The sequence below is a fragment of the Hordeum vulgare genome, chromosome 1H, assembly GCF_904849725.1.
Source record: "Hordeum vulgare subsp. vulgare chromosome 1H, MorexV3_pseudomolecules_assembly, whole genome shotgun sequence".
NCBI classification, from domain to species: domain Eukaryota; kingdom Viridiplantae; phylum Streptophyta; class Magnoliopsida; order Poales; family Poaceae; genus Hordeum; species Hordeum vulgare.
Genome location: NC_058518.1, coordinates 372138404 through 372160493, shown reverse-complemented (window position 1 = coordinate 372160493; position 22090 = coordinate 372138404). Strand labels below are relative to the sequence as shown.

General features: G+C 46.6%; 1 protein-coding gene across 1 annotated transcript; it reads left to right on the top strand.

Moving 5' to 3' along the window:
* The first annotated feature begins 20579 nt into the window (after nt 1–20579).
* Nucleotides 20580–21784, top strand: LOC123411392 (expansin-B9-like). The gene is made up of 3 exons (XM_045104333.1): nt 20580–20758; nt 20865–20974; nt 21060–21784. The coding sequence occupies exons 1-3, from the start codon at nt 20581–20583 to the stop codon at nt 21570–21572; spliced, it is 801 nt and encodes a 266-aa protein (XP_044960268.1). The 5' UTR covers nt 20580; the 3' UTR covers nt 21573–21784.
* The last annotated feature ends 306 nt before the right edge of the window (nt 21785–22090 follow it).

Here is a 22090-nt window from a genome sequence, read left to right as displayed (position 1 = left end):
TGCCATCGTATCAACTTGGCATGCTCTTTGTTTCTGAACAGTCGTTTCAACCATGGTATTATAGGAGCATACCACATCACCTTCACAGGAACTCTCTTCCTGCAGGGCTCGCCGTCAACATCACCAGGGTCATCTCGTCTGATCTTATACCGCAATGCACCGCATACCAGGCATGCGTTCAAATCCTCGTACGCACCGCGGTAGAGGATGCTGTCATTAGGGCATGCATGTATCTTCTGCACCTCCAATCCTAGAGGGCATACGACTTTCTTTGCTGCGTACGTAATGTCGGGCAATTCATTATCCTTTGGAAGCTTCTTCTTCAATATTTTCAGTAGCTTCTGAAATCCTTTGTCAGGCACAGCATTCTCTGCCTTCCACTGCAGCAATTCCAGTACGGTACCCAGCTTTGTGTTGCCATCTTCACAATTGGGGTACAATTTTTTTTGTGATCCTCTAACATGCAATCGAACTTCAGCTTCTCCTTTTGACTTTCGCATTGCGTCCTTGCATCGAAAATGACCTAGTGGAGATCATCATCGGGCACATCGTCTGGTTTCTCTTGATCTTCAGCAGCTTCCCCCGTTGCAGCATCATCGGGCACATCGTCTGGTTCCTCTTGATCTTCAGCAGCTCCCCCCCCCGTTGCAGCATCACCGTATTCAGGGGGCACATAGTTGTCATTGTCCTCTTCTTCTTCGCCGTCTTCCATCATAACCCCTATTTCTCCGTGCCTCGTCCAAACATTATAGTGTGGCATGAAACCCTTGTAAAGCAGGTGGGTGTGAAGGATTTTCCGATCAGAGTAAGACTTCGTATTCCCACATTTACTGCATGGACAACACATAAAACCATTCTGCTTGTTTTCCTCAGCCACTTCGAGAAAAATATGCACGCCCTTCATGTACTCGGAGGTGTGTCTGTCACCATACATCCATTGCCGGTTCATCTGCGTGCATTACATATAATTATGTGTGTCAAAATTAAGAAAATCAGACAAATATCTATCTAAAGTAAGAAAATCAGACAAGTATCATAAAGAAGATAAGAACAAGAGGCTCACCACGGTGGTGCCGGCGACGAGATCGGCGCGGGTGATCAACGGCGGCGAAAACGGGGACGGGCGTGACGGACCCCAAATCTAGACAAATCTCGAAAAAAATGGAGCTCCTAGGTCGAGCTTCGAGAGGAGAAAGCTTAACTAGTGTGGCTCGGGCATTTCATCGAACACCTCATGTGCATAGGAGGTGAACACCTCATGTGCATAGCCTCGCCGGATTGAAAAAACAGAGCACTTTGGAGTGCTCTGCCGCGGCGGTGGGTATATATAGGCAAGTTATTTGTCCCGGTTCGTGGCATGAACCGGGACAAAAGCCACCCCTTGTGTCCCGGTTCATGCCACGAACCGGGACCAATGGTTGTGGGCCAGCAGCGAGGACCATTGGTCCCGGTTCGTGGCTCGAACCGGGACAAATGGTTCTACACGAACCGGGACCAATGCCCTCGAGGCCCCGGCCGGCCCCCTGGGCTCACGAACCGGGTCTAATACCCCCCATTGGTCCCGGTTCTTGAAGAACCGGGACTAATGGGCTGGCCAGGGCCGAACGATAGCCCTGTTTTCTACTAGTGAGGAGGGATAGGATTACTAGGTGCAGGTAGGAATTGTGGCATGTATGCCGAACCATAGGTTGGCAGTAGTCTAGAAGCGTTTGCACCTACATGTAATGTTTGGTTCAGCGTTGCCACCGTACTTGGCATGCTCATGATAGGATTAATGGGTGCAACCACAATCTGATTTGTTTTAGTAGGATAATAATTCATCGGCATGGGAGGCGCTGATGAAATAGGTAAAGACAAGTTAGGGCTTTCTACGCTAGTACGCATACCAATAATACGAGTTGATGATTGAGGCATATTTTTATGAGCATTAGTACTCTCTAAATAAGATCGATAGATCAGCTTGTTACCATCAGCAGTACAGCTCTCAATCTCAGCCCACTGGCCAGGATAAAAAGTGGTACTCACAGGCGGTTTAACCTGCTTGGTTTAACCTGCTCGGCTTGAAGAGGAGGGCTCTCAATCTCAGCCCACTGGCCAGGATAGAGAGAGAGAGAGAGAGAGAGAGAGATAGATAGATAGATAGAGAGAGGGAGAGGGAGAGGGAGAGAGAGAGAGGGAGAGGGAGAGGGAGAGGGAGAGAGAGAGAGGGAGGGAGAGAGAGGGAGAGAGAGATAGAGAGAGAGGGAGAGAGAGAGGGAGAGGGAGAGAGGGAGAGGGAGAGGGAGAGGGAGAGAGAGAGAGGGAGGGAGAGAGAGAGAGAGAGGGAGGGAGGGAGGGAGAGAGAGAGGGAAGACCATCCTTTTTAGGCCGAGTAGCTTCGGTCTAGCCCAGTAGCGCGTGATCTGTGAGAGTGTGTGTGGCTGTGATTTAGCCGTGTGCGTGATCTGTGAGAGTGTGTGTGGATCTGGTGTGGCTGTGGTTTAGCCGTGTGCGTGATCTGTGAGAGTGTGTGTGGCTCTGGTGTGGCTGTGGTTTAGCCGTGTGCGTGATCTGTGAGTGTGTGTGTGGATCTGGTGTGGCTGTGGTTTAGCTATGTGCATGATCTATGAGAGTGTGTGTGGATCTGGTGTGGCTGTGGTTTAGCCGTGTGCATGATGTGTGAGAGTGTGTGTGGCTCTGGTGTGGCTGTGGTTTAGCCGTGTGCGTGATCTATGAGTGTGTGTGTGGATCTCGTGTGGCTGTGGTTTAGCCGTGTGCGTGATGTGTGAGTGTGTGTGTGGATCTGGTATGGCTGTGGTTTAGCCGTGTGCGTGATGTGTGAGAGTGTGTGTGGCTCTGGTGTGGCTGTGGTTTAGCCATGTGCATGACCTGTGAGAGTGCGTGTGGCTCTGGTGTGGCTGTGGTTTAGCCGTGTGCGTGATCTGTGAGAGTGTGTGTGGCTCTGGTGTGGCTGTGGTTTAGCCGTGTGCGTGATCTGTGAGAGTGTGTGTGGCTCTGGCGTGGCTGTGGTTTAGCCGTGTGTGTGATCTGTGAGAGTGTGTGTGGCTGTGTGTGTAGTGTGTGTGTGTGTGTGGATATGACAGTGGGCCCTCTGGACCCACATGTCATCTAGCGAGGGGCCACTGCCAGGTGGGTTCCCCTCCAAATATATTTTCCCTTTTATTTTTATTATTGTATGTGGATTTCCATGTGCTAGATAGGGCATATTTACTTTTCTGGAAATGTCCAGATATGGACTTGCCAATTTGGGCTGGCTCAGGAACAATTCATGTTCTTGACTATATGTTGTAATTTGATCATTTGCTAATTTTCTTTTGTTATTTGTGGAGTTTTTGTGTATGCAAATGTGGCACTATGATATATGGATTTCGGTAGAAAATCCCAATGAATCCAATGGTGCTGTTTGTTTCTGATTTTGAGCATTCGTGTAGAAAGTCCGCTTGTGGTGAGGTGGCAATAGTTTTATCGATGTAGGGTTATTTTATGTGCTTGTTTGGAGCAGTGCATACATGCATCATATTGTCTGTTGCATTATTTGTTGCTGGTGTTTTTTAGATGTTTGTTTCTTTTGGGTAGTTACCGTGGCCGGAAACGAGTTGGAGGAGTCCAGAGAGTTCGTGCACGAAGAACAAGAGCAGTTCCACTCTAAAGATATCACACGCAAGATGATCATGACCTTGACACCGTTTCTAGCTTTGTTATACTTAGTGTTACGTTTCCTTCGCTACACCTCAGCTGCCTACCACATGATATATATGCCATCAAACATTAGCGTGAAACCTCAAACACCTCCCCGCCTAGCAAACATTGTTTGGCTAAGTTAGGCTTGATCAACCACTAATTGATAGCGTTGCTAGTTGCAGGTGCGAGCTGGTCCATGTGATAACGTGGGCAATTTTATATCATCTTATATAATTGCTATTTAATTAATGCACCTATATACTTGGTAAATAACGGAAGGCCTAGCCTTTTGCCGGGTGATTTGTTCCGTTGTTGCCGCCTTAGTTTCGGCTACCGGTGTTTTTATTCCATAACTAAGCGCTCCTAACACGTTTGGGGTTGTTATGGGGAACCCCTCGATAAATTGTATAGTGTTAAGACTTGTCTGACAGGACCCAACTTTGGTGTTAATTTGCTAACAACTTAATAATTAAATGCATAGGGAATAGCTATCCCAAGGAATTTAATCAACCCCCCTCGGCCAGTGCTCCTCATGAGTGTTGGTCCAAAATGGGCAGACTGCGGGGCCACCGCGAGGAAACTCGAGGTTTGGTTTCACGTAGGCTTTCCCATCCGTCGTGTCCTGAGAATGAGATACGCGGCTCTTATCAGGGTCGTCGACACGTAGGGCGGTCTTGTTGGACTTGTCTTACCTTAGCGATATATCTTGCGCATTGGGATTCTGGTAAGACTTTGGGTCTTCTCAGAGTTGAGGTTTTCCACTAAGGAATCCGACGAGATCGCAAGTTTCGTGATAGAGGATTAATATGCGGCCTGTGGTAATTTGTGATGGACTAGTTGGAGCACCCCTGCAGGGTTTAATCTTTCGGAAAACCGTGCCCGTGATTATGTGGCAAACATGGATATTTTGTTAACATCCGGTTCTAGACAACTTAAAGTAATTCTAATAAAACTTGCCAACTGAGTGCGTGACCGTGACTATCTCCTTCAGAGCTCCTTCTCTGATCGAGAATACGGTGGGGTTATGAATGACGTAAGTAGGTGTTTAGGATCAGTTAGTGATCAACCTAGGCTTCGACCGTCTTACGTAGTCCACCATATGTTAATTCTGTTCACCGTAAGATAGCCACCATATATGCTTAGGATGTTGCAAACCCAAACACTTAACCTACCTCACCCATTTAACTTAGTTAGACTCGATACCAAGCTCATGAGATTGCTGAGTCCTCGTGGCTCACGGTTTACTAGAAACACCCACAGGTACAGTACCCCTGATGTAGGAGTTCCCGATGACAGCCAGCTCAAGTGGAAGTTCGATGAGGACAGCGGCAGGCTGTATGTGACTTATCCGGAGGACTAGAGGCCGTGGTCGTGATCGTGGGCCTAGCATGCGGGATATCATAGCTTTTGCCGTTTATCTTGTCTGAAGTCGTACCATATCATGTTTTGAATAATGCATGATTGTATGGCTATGTACCTTATCAGATGGCAAGTGTATGTACTACTTGTCACTCTTTCAGTTATTTATATTGCTATGATTATCTTGCTTGCGAAACGCGTAGATGCGCCTCTTTCTCCTTTTGAGGCCTTGCCCCCAAATAAGGAAAGGGCCGCATCTTAGCCGTTACAAGCTTGGTGATGATCGGTCAATAGTTCATCAAGCTTGGGCTTAATGATGTTATCGGCGTCTACCTCAGTTGGGTTGGTAAGATCGGACATGATGGTTGTTATTGATGATTGATCCTTTTTCCCCAGCAGAGTCGCCAAAAAGTGTGTTGTCACACAAACACGTCACCGTGTACCCTCAACGCCGGAGGTGCTGCACCGCAGCTCACGTCAAAGGAGGTCCGATCGACAGTGCGATACACAAGACAGACGACAGAATCTTTTGCAGACATGAAACCCCACACGCCCGGGAAGGACCCCTCTAGGAGTGTGGTGACTATGGGTTTCCCTAGGTCGATTCGTCGGCCCTCGAGCCTCGGGATTCGTAGCTCTCAAACTTGAGGAACGGTGAAGAACGAGAGAGAAAAACGATGGAGATATAAAACATAGATGAAGAACTAGTATAGATTTATTTGTTCGATTGTGTGTTGTATCAATCGGCCGTCACCTCCACTATATATAAGAGGCGTCTAGAATTCCTGTACAATCAAAGAATTTATCTAGGCTTTCCATATAAGAAGATTACATCAATTCATGTCTTCGAGTCTTAGTTCTTGTCTAACTCGAATTCAACCTGAATCTGGCCCAAACTTCTCTCTTGCTCCTTGTGCCGGCCACATAATCTGCATATGACCTTCGATTTAGACGATTTTTATATCAAAATCAATCGTTTCGATGATATGAACAATTCTTCCATTGTTCACTTTTTCAAATAAGGCAATATTGAATACTCCACGGGGCCATCTTTAACTTCGAGTCTTGAGGGCCGAACATTACGCATGCAGTATATTACCTTGAATGACGATAACTCCAAAAGCAAAGTTGGCTGTATCAAAGATACACACAACTTTCGTGTAGAACAATTTTTCGTACGAGGCTATCTAGATAACATTGAGTCCATCATTAGCTTTGATCTCGCAAGCCTTTCACTCGGCCGACAAGCTTTTCTCCCGGCAAGCTTTTCACCCGGTAATCTTTTCACCCAGCAAGGCTTTCACCCCACAAGATATTTGCCGGGAAGCTCTTCCCCGACAAGCTTTTCCCACAGCCGGCAATCTTTTTCACTCGGATTTTTCGATTAAAACTTCAGCCTGATCTTGTTTTACCTCTCGAGGTTCAATACAACCTTGGATTGAGACGATATATATAAAAATCGATCAGTTCGACGATACAAAACTTTTTCATGTTGTAATTTTTTCCATTAGAGGTCGTATTGAGGACCGAACACCTCACGCGGCCCATCAGACATCACTTAGATGGTTGTGCGATCCCTCGCACCAGATTTTTCCTCGTGGTAAGGCCGGATTCTAATGACTGTAACTTTTGCATACGATCTTGAATCGAGATGAGTTTTATATCAAAATTGACCGTTTCGACAAGGCAAAGACAATTTTTTCTTAACATGTTTTTCATGCAATGTCGTCTTGGAGGCTTAATTGGCCGAACAACACTCCGAAAGTTAAATTCTGACACCTCGAGTACAATTTCGGCCATTAAGATGAGGTTGGATTGCAATGACCCAAACATCAAAGTTGTTCCATTCGGCAACGTAAAGCATTTTCATGATGTACGCCTTTTCATTTGAGGGTATTTTAATTGCATTTTGCATCATGTCAAAATCAGGTGTCAACAATCTCCTTCAAGAATGACAACTCAACCCAGTCATAAGTTTTATACATATCCAGTTTGATAGCACAAATACCCTATTTGCCATCCCTTTTAGTTTTAATTTTATGGAAGCACTTGTAAGTTATTAAAATATTATCCGTAAGCATTCAACCAGTCATGAAAGCACTTTTTTCGGTTTTGACTACATACTAGAATGATCAAATGTGCGTTGCTGCGTTGTTGGTGGTGTTGTGTTTTTATAAAATAAATTAGTCTCTTTGTTTTAAAATATATGTGTATTAGATTTTTTTAAAGTCTAAGCTCTTAAAGTGTGCCAAAATTGATGGAAAACTATATTAATAGTTGCGATCATTAAATTCACCATGAAGTGAATTTTCATATTTTATTTATTAGTATTATGGTTGCTGATATTTTTTTACTTCAACCTTAGTGAAAGTTAAATATATTTGACTTCTAAAAAAATACACCTTATATCTTGGAACCAAGGGAGAATTTGATTTATTTATTATAATGCGGTGTTTTGATGAGGCTTTCATGGTATGATTCTGTGTTATGTGTTAATCAATCGATATTTACGTTGAATTTTTTTCTGCATGAGTGTATGCATGTACTAGTTTGATGCTACAATAATATATTTCTAGGTGGCCACGAGGTGCACGAAATTGATATATTTTTATAAATAGGTTGCTCTTGATTGATTTTAAAAATAATTGACCTAGTCAAAATCATGAACGAATTCCAAAATTGAATACTTCAATCGAATAAAAAGTTTTAAAATTATGGAGCATAGTGAATTAGAAGAATTGAATGGAAGAACTTATTAAAAAATTGTTAATCCTGTCAAAATCGTGTGGCCAAATTGCAATTCAAGACCTCAATTGATTGTAGGCCTCCAATCCTATAAAGTTTAGTGTTATAGTATATATATGGGTTGTTGGCTAATTCGCAATGGACCTCGGATTTGATGAAATCAACTGGCACTCCAGCGTAGTTGGGCTCAGTGTTATTAAACTAGATAATGCCCGGACGCATTGCTGCAGGAAACTTGCTAAAAACATAATATATCTATTAAACATCTATAACTTATGGAAAGCAAATGTAAGCTTACAAATGAAAATGAAATATCTAGAGTATAAAAGGAAAAAATGCAGTAAAAAGTATGTCATGTTAACCAAAATGTGAATGTAAACAACATATGTATGTTACATGCGACCAACACATATATTGTCAATACAAAATCTAATGCAAAAATGTAAGTTAGATGATGTGGTGCTTGCATGCATAGAATAATGAAAAAACAATGTAATTTATAACTTACATGTATGATTTGCTCATGTGGTATACTTACATGCCTAGAAAAAATAGCCAATGGGTTGTACCTATTTAGAAATAAAAGGTTAAAGCACTTAGTTTCACCGAAATCAATCCAATGGAGTGAAATCGCAGTGCATGCTAAACTGCAGTTTGATTTTGATGAAATAAATGTTTCAGCCAGGGCTGGAGACGCGAACCCACTGAGGCCCCACTTGGATGCGGTGTAAACTAATACGTGTGTATTTTACTTGCATGCGTAACTTACCGGTCTAGTGTTGTTTTCGGACGAAAATGAAAACGATGGGCGGAGGAATGTATCTTTTAGAGCATCACTAGTAGTGCCCTCAAATCCTCAAATCCTCAAACCAGTTGAAGGGTTGAAAATTGGCATTTTTTCTAGTTTTAAGGGTTGGAAAACATGGGCAAAGACTAGAACCCTCAAACCCAACCCTTATACACAATATTCTGTATAAGGGTTGGGTTTGAGGGTTCTAGTCTTTGCCGCAACCCCAACCCTTAAAACTGTCATTTGACATATCATAATTTTCATCATCTAAATAACGGTTTGAAGAAAACAATAATCATTCTAGTTGTTATTACAACACCGAATAGTACTTTTAAACACATAATAATCATTCAAGTTATTACAACAATGTTTTCAAGCAAATTACAATAATTGTTCGAATCAAATAGGACATAGAAAAGTAAATAAAGGTAGATCATGGGCCTTGGCGCCGCCCAACCAACTACCACTGGTGCTCTACTAGATCATCCCAGAGCTGACCATGGGTGTTTGCATCCTCAATCTGACGATGTGCTTGAAGAAAAGCTTGTACGCGACAAGGGTTTCTTTCCGGTTGCACATGGGTACCAAAATTGTCATAGAAACAAGGCAGTTTTAACCATCTCTCATCCTCGAGGATCATGTTGTGTATAATCACACAACATTTCATGATGTTCTCCAAGGTTTTTTGTCCCAAAAATGAGTTGGACCCCGAACTATGGCAAACCTTGCTTGCAAAACACCGAAAGCTCTCTCAATATCCTTACGGGCTGCCTCTTGTGCCTTGGTGAAATGAGCCTCTTTTCTGGTTAAGGGCAACCCATTTTTTTCCTTGATGGACTTCACAAGAGTTGCCCAATCGGGGTAAATTCCATCGGTGAGATAGTATCCCATCGAGTACTCATTGTCCATGATTTTGTAGTTGCAAGTTGGAGCATCCCCAGAAACTAATATTTTGAACAAAGGAGATCTATTGAGCACATTGATATCATTGAGTGTTCCCGGCAAACCAAAAAATGCATGCCAAATTCATGTGTCCTCCGATGCCACAGCCTCAAGCACAATGGTAGCATCACGGCTTTTACTGCAATACATTCCTTGCCATGCCTTTGGACAATATTTCCATGTCCAATGCATGCAATCAAGACCACCAAGCTGTTGGGGAACGTCGCATGGGAAACAAAAATTTTCCTACGCGCACGAAGACCTATCATGGTGATGTCCATCTACGAGAGGGGATGAGTGATCTACGTACCCTTGTAGATCGTACAGCAGAAGCGTTAGTGAATGCGGTTGATGTAGTGGAACGTCCTCACGTCCCTCGATCCGCCCCGCGAACAATCCCGCGATCAGTCCCACGATCTAGTACCGAACGGACGGCACCTCCGCGTTCAGCACACGTACAGCTCGACGATGATCTCGGCCTTCTTGATCCAGCAAGAGAGACGGAGAGGTAGAAGAGTTCTCCGGCAGCGTGACGGTGCTCCGGAGGTTGGTGATGACCTTGTCTCAGCAGGGCTCCGCCCGAGCTCCGCAGAAACGCGATCTAGAGGAAAAACCGTGGAGGTATGTGGTCGGGCTGCCGTGAAAAAGTCGTCTCAAATCAGCCCTAAAACCTCTGTATATATAGGTGGGAGGGAGGGGACCTTGCCTTGGGGCTCAAGGAGCCCCAAGGGGGTCGGCCGAGTCCAAGGGGGGAGGACTCCCCCCCCAAACCGAGTTGGACTTGGTTTGGTGGGAGGGAGTCCCCCTTCCTTCCCACCTCCTCCTTTTTTTTTCTTTTCTCTCTTGATTTTCTCTCCTTGGCGCATAGAGCCCTTATGGGCTGTCCCACCAGCCCACTAAGGGCTGGTGTGCCACCCTTAAGGCCTAGGGGCTTCCCCGGGGTGGGTTCCCCCCCCCCCGGTGAACTCCCGGAACCCATTCGTCATTCCCGGTACATTCCCGGTAACTCCGAAAACCTTCCGGTAATCAAATGAGGTCATCCTATATATCAATCTTCGTTTCCGGACCATTCCGGAAAACCTCGTGACGTCCGTGATCTCATCCGGGACTCCGGACAACATTCGGTAACCAACCATATAACTCTAATACGCATAAAACAACGTCGAACCTTAAGTGTGCAGACCCTGCGGGTTCGAGAACTATGTAGACATGACCCGAGAGACTCCTCGGTCAATATCCAATACTGGGACCTGGATGCCCATATTGGATCCTACATATTCTACGAAGATCTTATCGTTTGAACCTCAGTGCCAAGGATTCATATAATCCCGTACGTCATTCCCTTTGTCCTTCGGTATGTTACTTGCCCGAGATTCGATCGTCAGTATCCGTATACCTATTTCAATCTCGTTTACCAGCAAGTCTCTTTACTCGTTCCGTAATACAAGATCCCGCAACTTACACTAAGTTACATTGCTTGCAAGGCTTGTGTGTGATGTTGTATTACCGAGTGGGCCCCGAGATACCTCTCCGTTCACACGGAGTGACAAATCCCAGTCTTGATCCATACCAACCCAACTAACACCTTCAGAGATACCTGTAGAGCATCTTTATAGTCACCCAGTTACGTTGCGACGTTTGATACACACAAAGCATTCCTCCGGTGTCAGTGAGTTATATGATCTCATGGTCATAGGAATAAATACTTGACACGCAGAAAACAGTAGCAACAAAATGACACGATCAACATGCTACGTCTATTAGTTTGGGTCTAGTCCATCACGTGATTCTCCTAATGACGTGATCCAGTTATCAAGCAACAACACCTTGTTTATAATCAGAAGACACTGACTATCTTTGATCAACTGGGTAGCCAACTAGAGGCTTGATAGGGACGGTGTTTTGTCTATGTATCCACACATGTAAATGAGTCTTCATTCAATACAATTATAGCATGGATAATAAACGATTATCTTGATACAGGAATTATAATAATAACTATATTTATTATTGCCTCTAGGGCATAATTCCAATAGTCTCCCACTTGCACTAGAGTCAATAATCTAGCCCTCACATCACCATGTGAATTACATTGTAATAAATCTAACACCCATACAGTTCTGGTGTTGATCATGTTTTGGCCGTGGAAGAGGTTTAGTCAGCGGGTCTGCTACATTCAGATCCGTGTGCACTTTGCATATATTCACGTCCTCTCCCTCGACGTAGTCGCGGATGAGGTTGAAGCGTCGTTTGATGTGTCTGGTCTTCTTGTGAAACCGCGGTTCCTTTCCTAAGGCAATGGCACCAGTGTTGTCACAGAACAAGGTTATTGGATTCAGTGCACTTGGCAGCACTCCAAGATCCGTCATGAACTGCTTCATCCAGACACCCTCCTTAGCCGCCTCCGAGGCAGCCATGTACTCCGCTTCACATGTAGAATCTGCTACGACGCTTTGCTTGGAACTGCACCAGCTTACTACACCCCCATTAAGAATAAATACGTATCCGGTTTGCGACTTAGAGTCGTCCGGATCTGTGTCAAAGCTTGCATCGACGTAACCATTTACGGCGAGCTCTTCGTCACCTCCATACACGAGAAACATCTCCTTAGTCCTTTTCAGGTACTTCAGGATATTCTTGACCGCTGTCCAGTGATCCACTCCTGGATTACTCTGGAACCTACCTGCCATACTTATGGCCAGGCTAACATCCGGTCTAGTGCACAGCATCGCATACATGATAGAACCTATGGCTGAAGCATAGGGGACGGAGCGCATATGCTCTCTATCTTCATCAGTTGCTGGGCACTGAGTCTTACTCAATCTCGTACCTTGCAGAACTGGCAAGAACCCTTTCTTGGACTGATCCATTTTGAACCTCTTCAAAACTTTATCAAGGTATGTGCTTTGTGAAAGTCCTATCAGGCGTTTTGATCTATCCCTATAGATCTTAATGCCTAGAATGTAAGCAGCTTCTCCTAGGTCCTTCATAGAGAAACTTTTATTCAAGTAATCCTTTATGCTCTCTAAAAACTCTACGTTGTTTGCAATCAGTAATATGTCATCCACATATAATATTAGAAACGCCACAGAGCTCCCACTCACTTTCTTGTAAATACAAGATTCTCCAACCACTTGTATAAACCCAAATGCTTTGATCACCTCATCAAAGCGTTTGTTCCAACTCCGAGATGCTTGCACCAGTCCATAAATGGATCGCTGGAGCTTGCACACCTTGTTAGCATTCTTAGGATCGACAAAACCTTCGGGTTGTATCATATACAACTCTTCCTTAAGGAAACCGTTAAGGAACGCCGTTTTGACATCCATCTGCCAGATTTCATAATCGAAAAATGCAGCTATTGCTAACATGATTCTGACGGACTTAAGCATCGCTACGGGTGAGAATGTCTCATCGTAGTCAATTCCTTGAACTTGTGAAAAACCCTTTGCCACAAGTCGAGCTTTATAAACGGTCACATTTCCGTCAGCGTCCGTCTTCCTCTTAAAGATCCATTTGTTCTGAATGGCCTTGCGGCCCTCAGGCACTACCTCCAAAGTCCACACTTTGTTCTCATACATGGATCCTATCTCGGACTTCATGGCTTCCAGCCATTTGTTGGAATCTGGGCCCACCATTGCTTCTTCATAATTCGCAGGTTCATTGTTGTCTAACAACATGATTGATAAGACGGGATTACCGTACCACTCTTGAGCAGCACATGGTCTCGTTGACCTGCGTGGTTCGACAGAAACTTGAACTGGAGTTTCATGATCATCATCATTAACTTCCTCCCCAACCGGTGTCGCAATGACAGGGGTTTCCCCTTGCCCTGCGCCACCATCCAGAGGGATGAGAGGTTCGACAACCTCGTCAAGTTCTATCTTCCTCCCACTCAATTCTCTCGAGAGAAACTCCTTCTCGAGAAAAGCTCCGTTTTTAGCAACAAACACTTTGCCCTCGGATTTGAGATAGAAGGTGTACCCAACCGTCTCTTTTGGGTAACCTATGAAGACGCACTTTTCCGCTTTGGGTTCCAGCTTTTCAGGCTGAAGCTTTTTGACATAAGCATCACATCCCCAAACTTTAAGAAACGACAACTTTGGCCTTTTGCCATACCACAGTTCGTATGGTGTCGTCTCAACGGATTTTGATGGTGCCCTATTTAAAGTGAATGCAGCTGTTTCTAATGCATAGCCCCAAAATGATAACGGCAAATCAGTAAGAGACATCATAGATCGCACCATCTCTAATAGAGTACGATTACGACGTTCGGACACACCATTACGCTGTGGTGTTCCAGGCGGTGTTAACTGTGAAACAATTCCACATTGTCTTAAGTGAGTACCAAACTCGAAACTCAGATATTCACCCCCACGATCAGACCGCGGGAACTTGATCTTCTTGTTACGATGATTTTCCACTTCACTCTGAAATTGCTTGAACTTTTCAAATGTTTCAGACTTGTGCTTCATCAAGTAGACATAACCATATCTACTTAAATCGTCAGTGAAGGTGAGAAAACAACGATATCCGCCGCGTGCCTCCACGCTCATCGGACCACACACATCGGTATGTATGATTTCCAACAAGTCACTTGCACGCTCCATTGTTCCTGAGAACGGAGTCTTAGTCATCTTGCCCATGAGGCATGGTTCTCACGTGTCAAGTGAATCAAAGTCAAGTGACTCCAAAAGTCCATCAGCATGGAGTTCCTTCATGCGCTTTACACCAATATGACCTAAGCGGCAGTGCCACAAAAATATGGCACTATCATTGTTAACTCTAACTCTTTTGGTCTCAATGTTATGTATATGCATATCGCTATCAAGATTCAATATGAACAATCCTCTCACATTCGGTGCATGACCATAAAAGATGTTACTCATAGAAATAGAACAACCATTATTCTCTGACTTAAAAGAGTAACCGTCTCGCAATAAACAAGATCCAGATATAATGTTCATGCTCAACGCAGGCACTAAATAACAATGATTTAAGTTCATCACTAATCCTGACGGTAACTGAAGTGACATTGTGCCGACGGCGATTGCATCAACCTTGGAACCATTTCCTACGCGCATCGTCACTTCATCTTTCGCCAGCCTTCTCCTATTCCGCAGTTCCTGTTTCGAGTTGCAAATATGAGCAACAGAACCTGTATCGAATACCCAGGCACTACTACGAGAGCCGGTTAAGTACACATCAATAACATGTATATCAAATATACCTGATTTTTCTTTGCCCGCCTTCTTATCTGCCAGATACTTGGGGCAATTGCGCTTCCAGTGACCCATACCCTTGCAATAGTAACACTCCGTTTCCGGCTTAGGTCCAGCTTTGGGTTTCTTCGTCGGATTGGCAACAGGCTTGCCGCTCTTCTTCGAATTGCCCTTCTTGCCTTTGCCGTTTCTCTTGAAACTAGTGGTCTTATTCACCATCAACACTTGATGCTCTTTACGGAGTTCAGACTCTGCGACTTTCAACATCGCAAACAACTCGCCGGGAGACTTGTTCATCCCTTGCATGTTGTAGTTCAACACAAAGCCTTTATAGCTTGGCGGCAGTGATTGAAGGATCCTGTCAGTGATAGCTTCTTGCGGGAGTTCAATCCCCAGCTCAGCTAGACGGTTTGAGTACCCAGACATTTTGAGCACATGTTCACTGACAGATGAGTTTTCCTCCATCTTGCAAGCATAGAATTTATCGGAGGTCTCATACCTCTCGATCCGGGCGTTCTTCTGAAAGATAAACTCCAACTCCTGGAACATCTCAAATGCTCCATGACGCTCAAAGCGACGTTGAAGTCCCGGTTCTAAGCCATACAAGACTGCACATTGAACTATTGAGTAGTCCTCCTTACGTGCTAACCAAGCGTTCTTAACATCCTGATCAGCCGTAGCGGGTGGTTCATCTCCTAACGCAGCATTAAGGACATAATCCTTCTTCCCAGCTTGTAAGATTAGCTTAAGATTACGAGCCCAGTCTACAAAGTTGCTTCCATCATCTTTCAACTTAGCTTTCTCTAGGAACGTATTAAAATTCAGGATGACTGTCGCGTGAGCCATGATCTACAACACAAATATATTCAAAGTGGACTTAGACTATGTTCAAGATAATTAGAGTTTAACTTAATCAAATTATATGCTAAACTCCCACTCAAAAAGTACATCTCTCTAGTCATTTGAGTGGTTCATGATCCACTTACACTAGCTCAAGTCCGATCATCACGTGAGTTGAGTATAGTTTCAGTGGTAAGCATCCCTATGCTAATCATATCATCTATATGATTCATGATCGACCTTTCGGTCTCACGTGTTCCGAGGCCATGTCTGCACATGCTAGGCTCGTCAAGCTTAACCCGAGTGTTCCGCGTGCGCAACTGTTTTGCACCCGTTGTATGTGAACGTTGAGTCTATCACACCCGATCATCACGTGGTGTCTCGAAACGACGAACTGTAGCAACGGTGCACAGTCGGGGAGAACACAATTTCGTCTTGAAATTTTAGTGAGAGATCACCTCATAATGCTACCGTCGTTCTAAGCAAAATAAGGTGCATAAAAGGATTAACATCACATGCAATTCATAAGTGACATGATATGGCCATCGTCACGTGCTTCTTGATCTCCATCACCAAGGCACCGGCACGAACTTCTTGTCACCGGCGCCACACCATGATCTCCATCAACGTGTTGCCATCGGGGTTGTCGTGCTACTCATGCTATTACTACTAAAGCTACATCGTAGCAAAATAGTAAACGCATCTGTAAGCACACACGTTAGTATAAAGACAACCCTATGGCTCCTGCCGGTTGCCGTACCATCGACGTGCAAGTCGATATTTCTATTACAACATGATCATCTCATACATCCAATATATCACATCACATCATTGGCCATATCACATCACAAGCATAACCTGCAAAAACAAGTTAGACGTCCTCTAATTTTGTTGTTGCATGTTTTACGTGGTGACCATGGGTATCTAGTAGGATCGCATCTTACTTACGCAAACACCACAACGGAGATATATGAGTTGCTATTTAACCTCATCCAAGGACCTCCTCGGTCAAATCCGATTCAACTAAAGTTGGAGAAACCGACACTTGCCAGTCATCTTTGAGCAACGGAGTTACTCGTAACGATGAAACCAGTCTCTCGTAAGCGTACGAGTAATGTCGGTCCAAGCCGCTTCAATCCAACAATACTGCGGAATCAAGAAAAGACTAAGGAGGGCAGCAAAACGCACATCACCGCCCACAAAAACTTTGGTGTTCTACTCGAGAAGACATCTACGCATGAACCTAGCTCATGATGCCACTGTTGGGGAACGTCGCATGGGAAACAAAAAAATTCCTACGCGCACGAAGACCTATCATGGTGATGTCCATCTACGAGAGGGGATGAGTGATCTACGTACCCTTGTAGATCGTACAGCAGAAGCGTTAGTGAACGCGGTTGATGTAGTGGAACGTCCTCAGTCCCTCGATCCGCCCCGCGAACAATCCCGTGATCAGTCCCACGATCTAGTACCGAACGGACGGCACCTCCGCGTTCAGCACACGTACAGCTCGACGATGATCTTGGCCTTCTTGATCCAGCAAGAGAGACGGAGAGGCAGAAGAGTTCTCCGGCAGCGTGACGGCGCTCCGGAGGTTGGTGATGACCTTGTCTCAGCAGGGCTCCGCCCGAGCTCCGCAGAAATGCGATCTAGAGAAAAAACCGTGGAGGTATGTGGTCGGGCTGCCGTGGAAAAGTCGTCTCAAATCAGCCCTAAAACTTCTGTATATATAGGTGGGAGGGAGGGGACCTTGCCTTGGGGCTCAAGGAGCCCCAAGGGGGTCGGCCGAGTCCAAGGGGGGAGGACTCCCCCCCCAAACCGAGTTGGACTTGGTTTGGTGGGAGGGAGTCCCCCTTCGTTCCCACCTCCTCCTTTTTTTTTCTCTCTTGATTTTCTCTCCTTGGCGCATAGAGCCCTTATGGGCTGTCCCACCAGCCCACTATGGGCTGGTGTGCCACCCTTAAGGCCTATGGGCTTCCCCGGGGTGGGTTGCCCCCCCCCCCGGTGAACTCCCGGAGCCCATTCGTCATTCCCGGTACATTCCCGGTAACTCCAAAACCTTCCGGTAATCAAATGAGGTCATCCTATATATCAATCTTCGTTTCCGGACTATTCCGGAAACCCTCGTGACGTCCGTGATCTCATCCGGGACTCCGAACAACATTCGGTAACCAACCATATAACTCTAATACGCATAAAACAACGTCGAACCTTAAGTGTGCAGACCTGCGGGTTCGAGAACTATGTAGACATGACCCGAGAGACTCCTCGGTCAATATCCAATAGCGGGACCTGGATGCCCATATTGGATCCTACATATTCTACGAAGATCTTATCGTTTGAACCTCAGTGCCAAGGATTCGTATAATCCCGTACGTCATTCCCTTTGTCCTTCGGTATGTTACTTGCCCGAGATTCGATCGTCAGTATCCGTATACCTATTTCAATCTCGTTTACCGGCAAGTCTCTTTACTCGTTCCGTAATACAAGATCCCGCAACTTACACTAAGTTACATTGCTTGCAAGGCTTGTGTGTGATGTTGTATTACCGAGTGGGCCCCGAGATACCTCTCCGTTCACACGGAGTGACAAATCCCAGTCTTGATCCATACTAACCCAACTAACACCTTCGGAGATACCTGTAGAGCATCTTTATAGTCACCCAGTTACGTTGCGACGTTTGATACACACAAAGCATTCCTCCGGTGTCAGTGAGTTATATGATCTCATGGTCATAGGAATAAATACTTGACACGCAGAAAACAGTAGCAACAAAATGACACGATCAACATGCTACGTCTATTAGTTTGGGTCTAGTCCATCACGTGATTCTCCTAATGACGTGATCCAGTTATCAAGCAACAACACCTTGTTCATAATCAGAAGACACTGACTATCTTTGATCAACTGGCTAGCCAACTAGAGGCTTGCTAGGGACGGTGTTTTGTCTATGTATCCACACATGTAAATGAGTCTTCATTCAATACAATTATAGCATGGATAATAAACGATTATCTTGATACAGGAATTATAATAATAACTATATTTTATTATTGCCTCTAGGGCATAATTCCAACACAAGCATCCCCGACCATCCCCTTTTTTCATTCATCTCCATCAATCTCTTTGTATCTTCCTCGTTGGGTGCCCGAAGATACTCATCATCATACAACCGGATGACCAATTTTGCAAACCTACGAACGGACGCCGTGGTTGTATCTTGTCCAATGCGAAGATACTCGTCGGTATAGTCCGCGGGTATGCCATTGGGGAGCACCCGCATTACAGCCGATATTTTTTGGTACCCACTAAACCCCATGATACCGGCGGCGGATCTATGCTTTAAGTAATCTGAGGCGGCCTCACAATCGGTGACAATCTTCACAAACAAACTACGGTGCATTCGGTACCTTCTCCGGAAGATGCGAGGTGTGTATGTCGGTACCTCCGCGAAGTAGTCTTGCATCAAATGCTCGTGTCCGAGACCACGGTTCCGGTAGATGGTGACTCGCCCCATCTTTGACCCTCTCCTCTGATCTATCAGCTTTGCGCGGTCTTCAAACTCTTGCATGTCGAGGAGGAGGCCCATCATCTCGACGTCATCGTCTTGAAGCAACTCCTCAATGTCCGAATTGTCCGATGATGACCAACCCGAATCATCGGACAACGCCTCCATCTACACAACACAAAACAAAAAATTGCGAGTGCCAACAATGAATCAAAAAGGAAAAATTAAACAAAAAAAAATAAAAAAAATGCAAACCTGCGGGTCGGCGAGGAGAGCTCGGGGCGGGAGGCGGAGGGCGGAGGGCGGAGGGCGCGGGGGCGGGGCGGCCTTTTGCTGCGGGAGGCGGAGGGCGCGACCGCCTCGGGTCGGCCTGCTTCGGGCGGAGGGCGGGAGAGGCGGAGGGCGACCAAGTGGCGGGCCGCGGGCGGGAGGAGGTGGAGGGGGCGGGTGGCGGCCGGGGGCGGGGAGGGGCGAGCGTGGGCGGGAGGAGGTGGAGGAGAGGCGGCCGGCCTGCTGCGGGCGGAGGGTGGGCGGTGACCGGCGTGGGGCGGGCGCGGCAGCCGGCCTGCTGCGGGCGGCGGGGCGGGGCGGGCTCCGACGAGAGGAGAGGCGGCCGGGGGGCAGGACGGCGGCGGCGTCTGGGGAGGTGGAGGGAGGCGGTCGGGGGGCGGGACGGCGACGACGGCTGCTCGGGTGGCGCGGGCGGGAGTTGAGGACGGGGAATTACCCTCCCGCGCTTGGATGGCTCGCAAGTGAGGGTTGTGGTAGATTTTGCTCCCCAATCCTCAGTTATACAGTTTGGGAGAGGGTTTGAAGATCAGATCTTTATTTTTATTTTTAGGGTTTGAGGATGGTTCTAGTTTACGTGTTTTTTTCCGTAAATATAAAACAGTTATTTTTAAGAATTTAAGAGTTTAAGGGTACCACTAAGGATGCTTTTACAGGTGTATTTGGAATGAAAACGAGAATCCAAACAGGCCTGACACGTTGCACGTTGACGGTACGTGCAGTGCAGGGGACAATGTTCCAGCCACGGGAAACTAGCTAGCTAGGAATCGCGTAAATCCTTCCTCGCGGCGTGCATTACCGCGACACAATATCTACCGAGCACATATCCAAATCGATACCATCAAACACATATCCAAATCGATGGGATTTCCCAATGTAAATGCGTGCAGGATTTACGAATCGAGCAGGGGATAAACCGTAAATTGTGTTCCTATCTAGCCGCGAATCGGTTTCCTAGCTCGCTCGCTGTAAATTGGTCGTCGCGCGCCCGCATGCGCCGCACCAGAAACGCATGACCGAAACCGCCCTCGATCGGATCCAAAAAAACCGAACCACGTCGCCGCCCCGCCGCCTCGCGCGCGCGCTGACGCGGCCGCTGGCCCATCCGTTTGGCCTACAAATACCGCACGGCTCATCACAACCTACTGAGCACTCACCAGTGATCACTCACAATTAAGTCACAGCACACACCACCAACGATCGGCATGGGTTCCCTCTCCTACGTCCTGGCGGCGGCCGTCCTGGCGTCGCTCATCACCGGCGGCGCGTGCATCGCCAAGGTGCCACCGGGCCCCAACATCACCACCAACTACAACATGAACTGGACCCCCGCCAAGGCCACCTGGTACGGCAAGGCCACCGGCTCCGGCCCCAAAGACAACGGTACGTGAACGTGATGGATATCATCCACATTCCATTCCCTTGGATATATATATCGCGATCCTGCACGGGGTGGACGCTTAGGTATAGGATCCATGCATGCATGCAGGCGGCGCGTGCGGGATCAAGGACGTGAACCTTGCTCCCTACAACGGCATGATCGCCTGCGGCAACATCCCCATCTTCAAGGACGGCAAGGGATGCGGCTCCTGCTACGAGGTACGTGCCACTCCACCTCCGTGTCCTTCAGATCTTCCATTTGATCGGATGAACGAACGCAAATCGATCGATCGCATGCATGCAGGTCAAGTGCAACAAGCCGCCGCCGTGCTCCGACAAGCCCATCACCGTCTTCATCACCGACAAGAACTACGAGCCCATCGCGCCGTACCACATCGACCTGTCCGGCAAGGCCTTCGGCGCCATGGCGACGGCCGGGAACGAGCAGACGCTCCGCTCATTCGGGGAGCTCGAGCTGCAGTTCAGGAGGGTGCGCTGCAAGTACGCGCCTGGCACCAAGGTCACCTTCCACGTCGAGACCGGCTCGAACCCAAACTACCTGGCCATACTCGTCAAGTTCGTCGCCGACGACGGCGACATCGTGCAGATGGAGATTCAGGAGAAATCGGCGCCCACCAAGTGGATCCCGATGACCTTGTCGTGGGGCGCCATCTGGAGGTGGGACGGCGCCAATGCGATCAAGGCCCCCTTCTCCATCCGCCTCACCAGCGAGTCCGGCAAGAAGCTCATCGCCCAGGACGTCATCCCCGCCAACTGGAAGCCCGACACCGTCTACCAGTCAAATATCCAGTTCTAGATCATGCAACTCAATGCATGCCTCGGATCCATTTAGCCCAGTTCCAATCTTCTTGTTTAGTTTTTTTTTTTTTTTGAACCTAGACTTTTTAGTCATTGCATTCATTTACACTAGCCAAATAAACTAAAATATTCTGTTTAGGATTCTAGTTTTGTACTCCATAGGATCCTACGATTTGGTCTACTTTAGTTGAGTTTGATCCAGTTCTTGCCACCGGTTGCGATGTGCTGAAAAAGTACCCTGTTCAAAATACCATGGCGCGCGGTCCTTGCCATCTCAGTTTCATTTTCTCTCTCTAACCTAACAGATCAATCCACCTGTCATAATGGTGTGGTGGCTAACTAGGCAGATCACCACGCATGCATGTTCCCTTGGCCCTTGGGAGTCTTACCACATAGAAGTACGGAACAATGGCGGTGGCGTGCCTGGTTTTAGTCGCACCCGATTCTAACTTGAGCAATATCCCTACCTGATTCACTGTGAACTCAACCAAAGCTTTGAAGCGGCAACTACTGCTT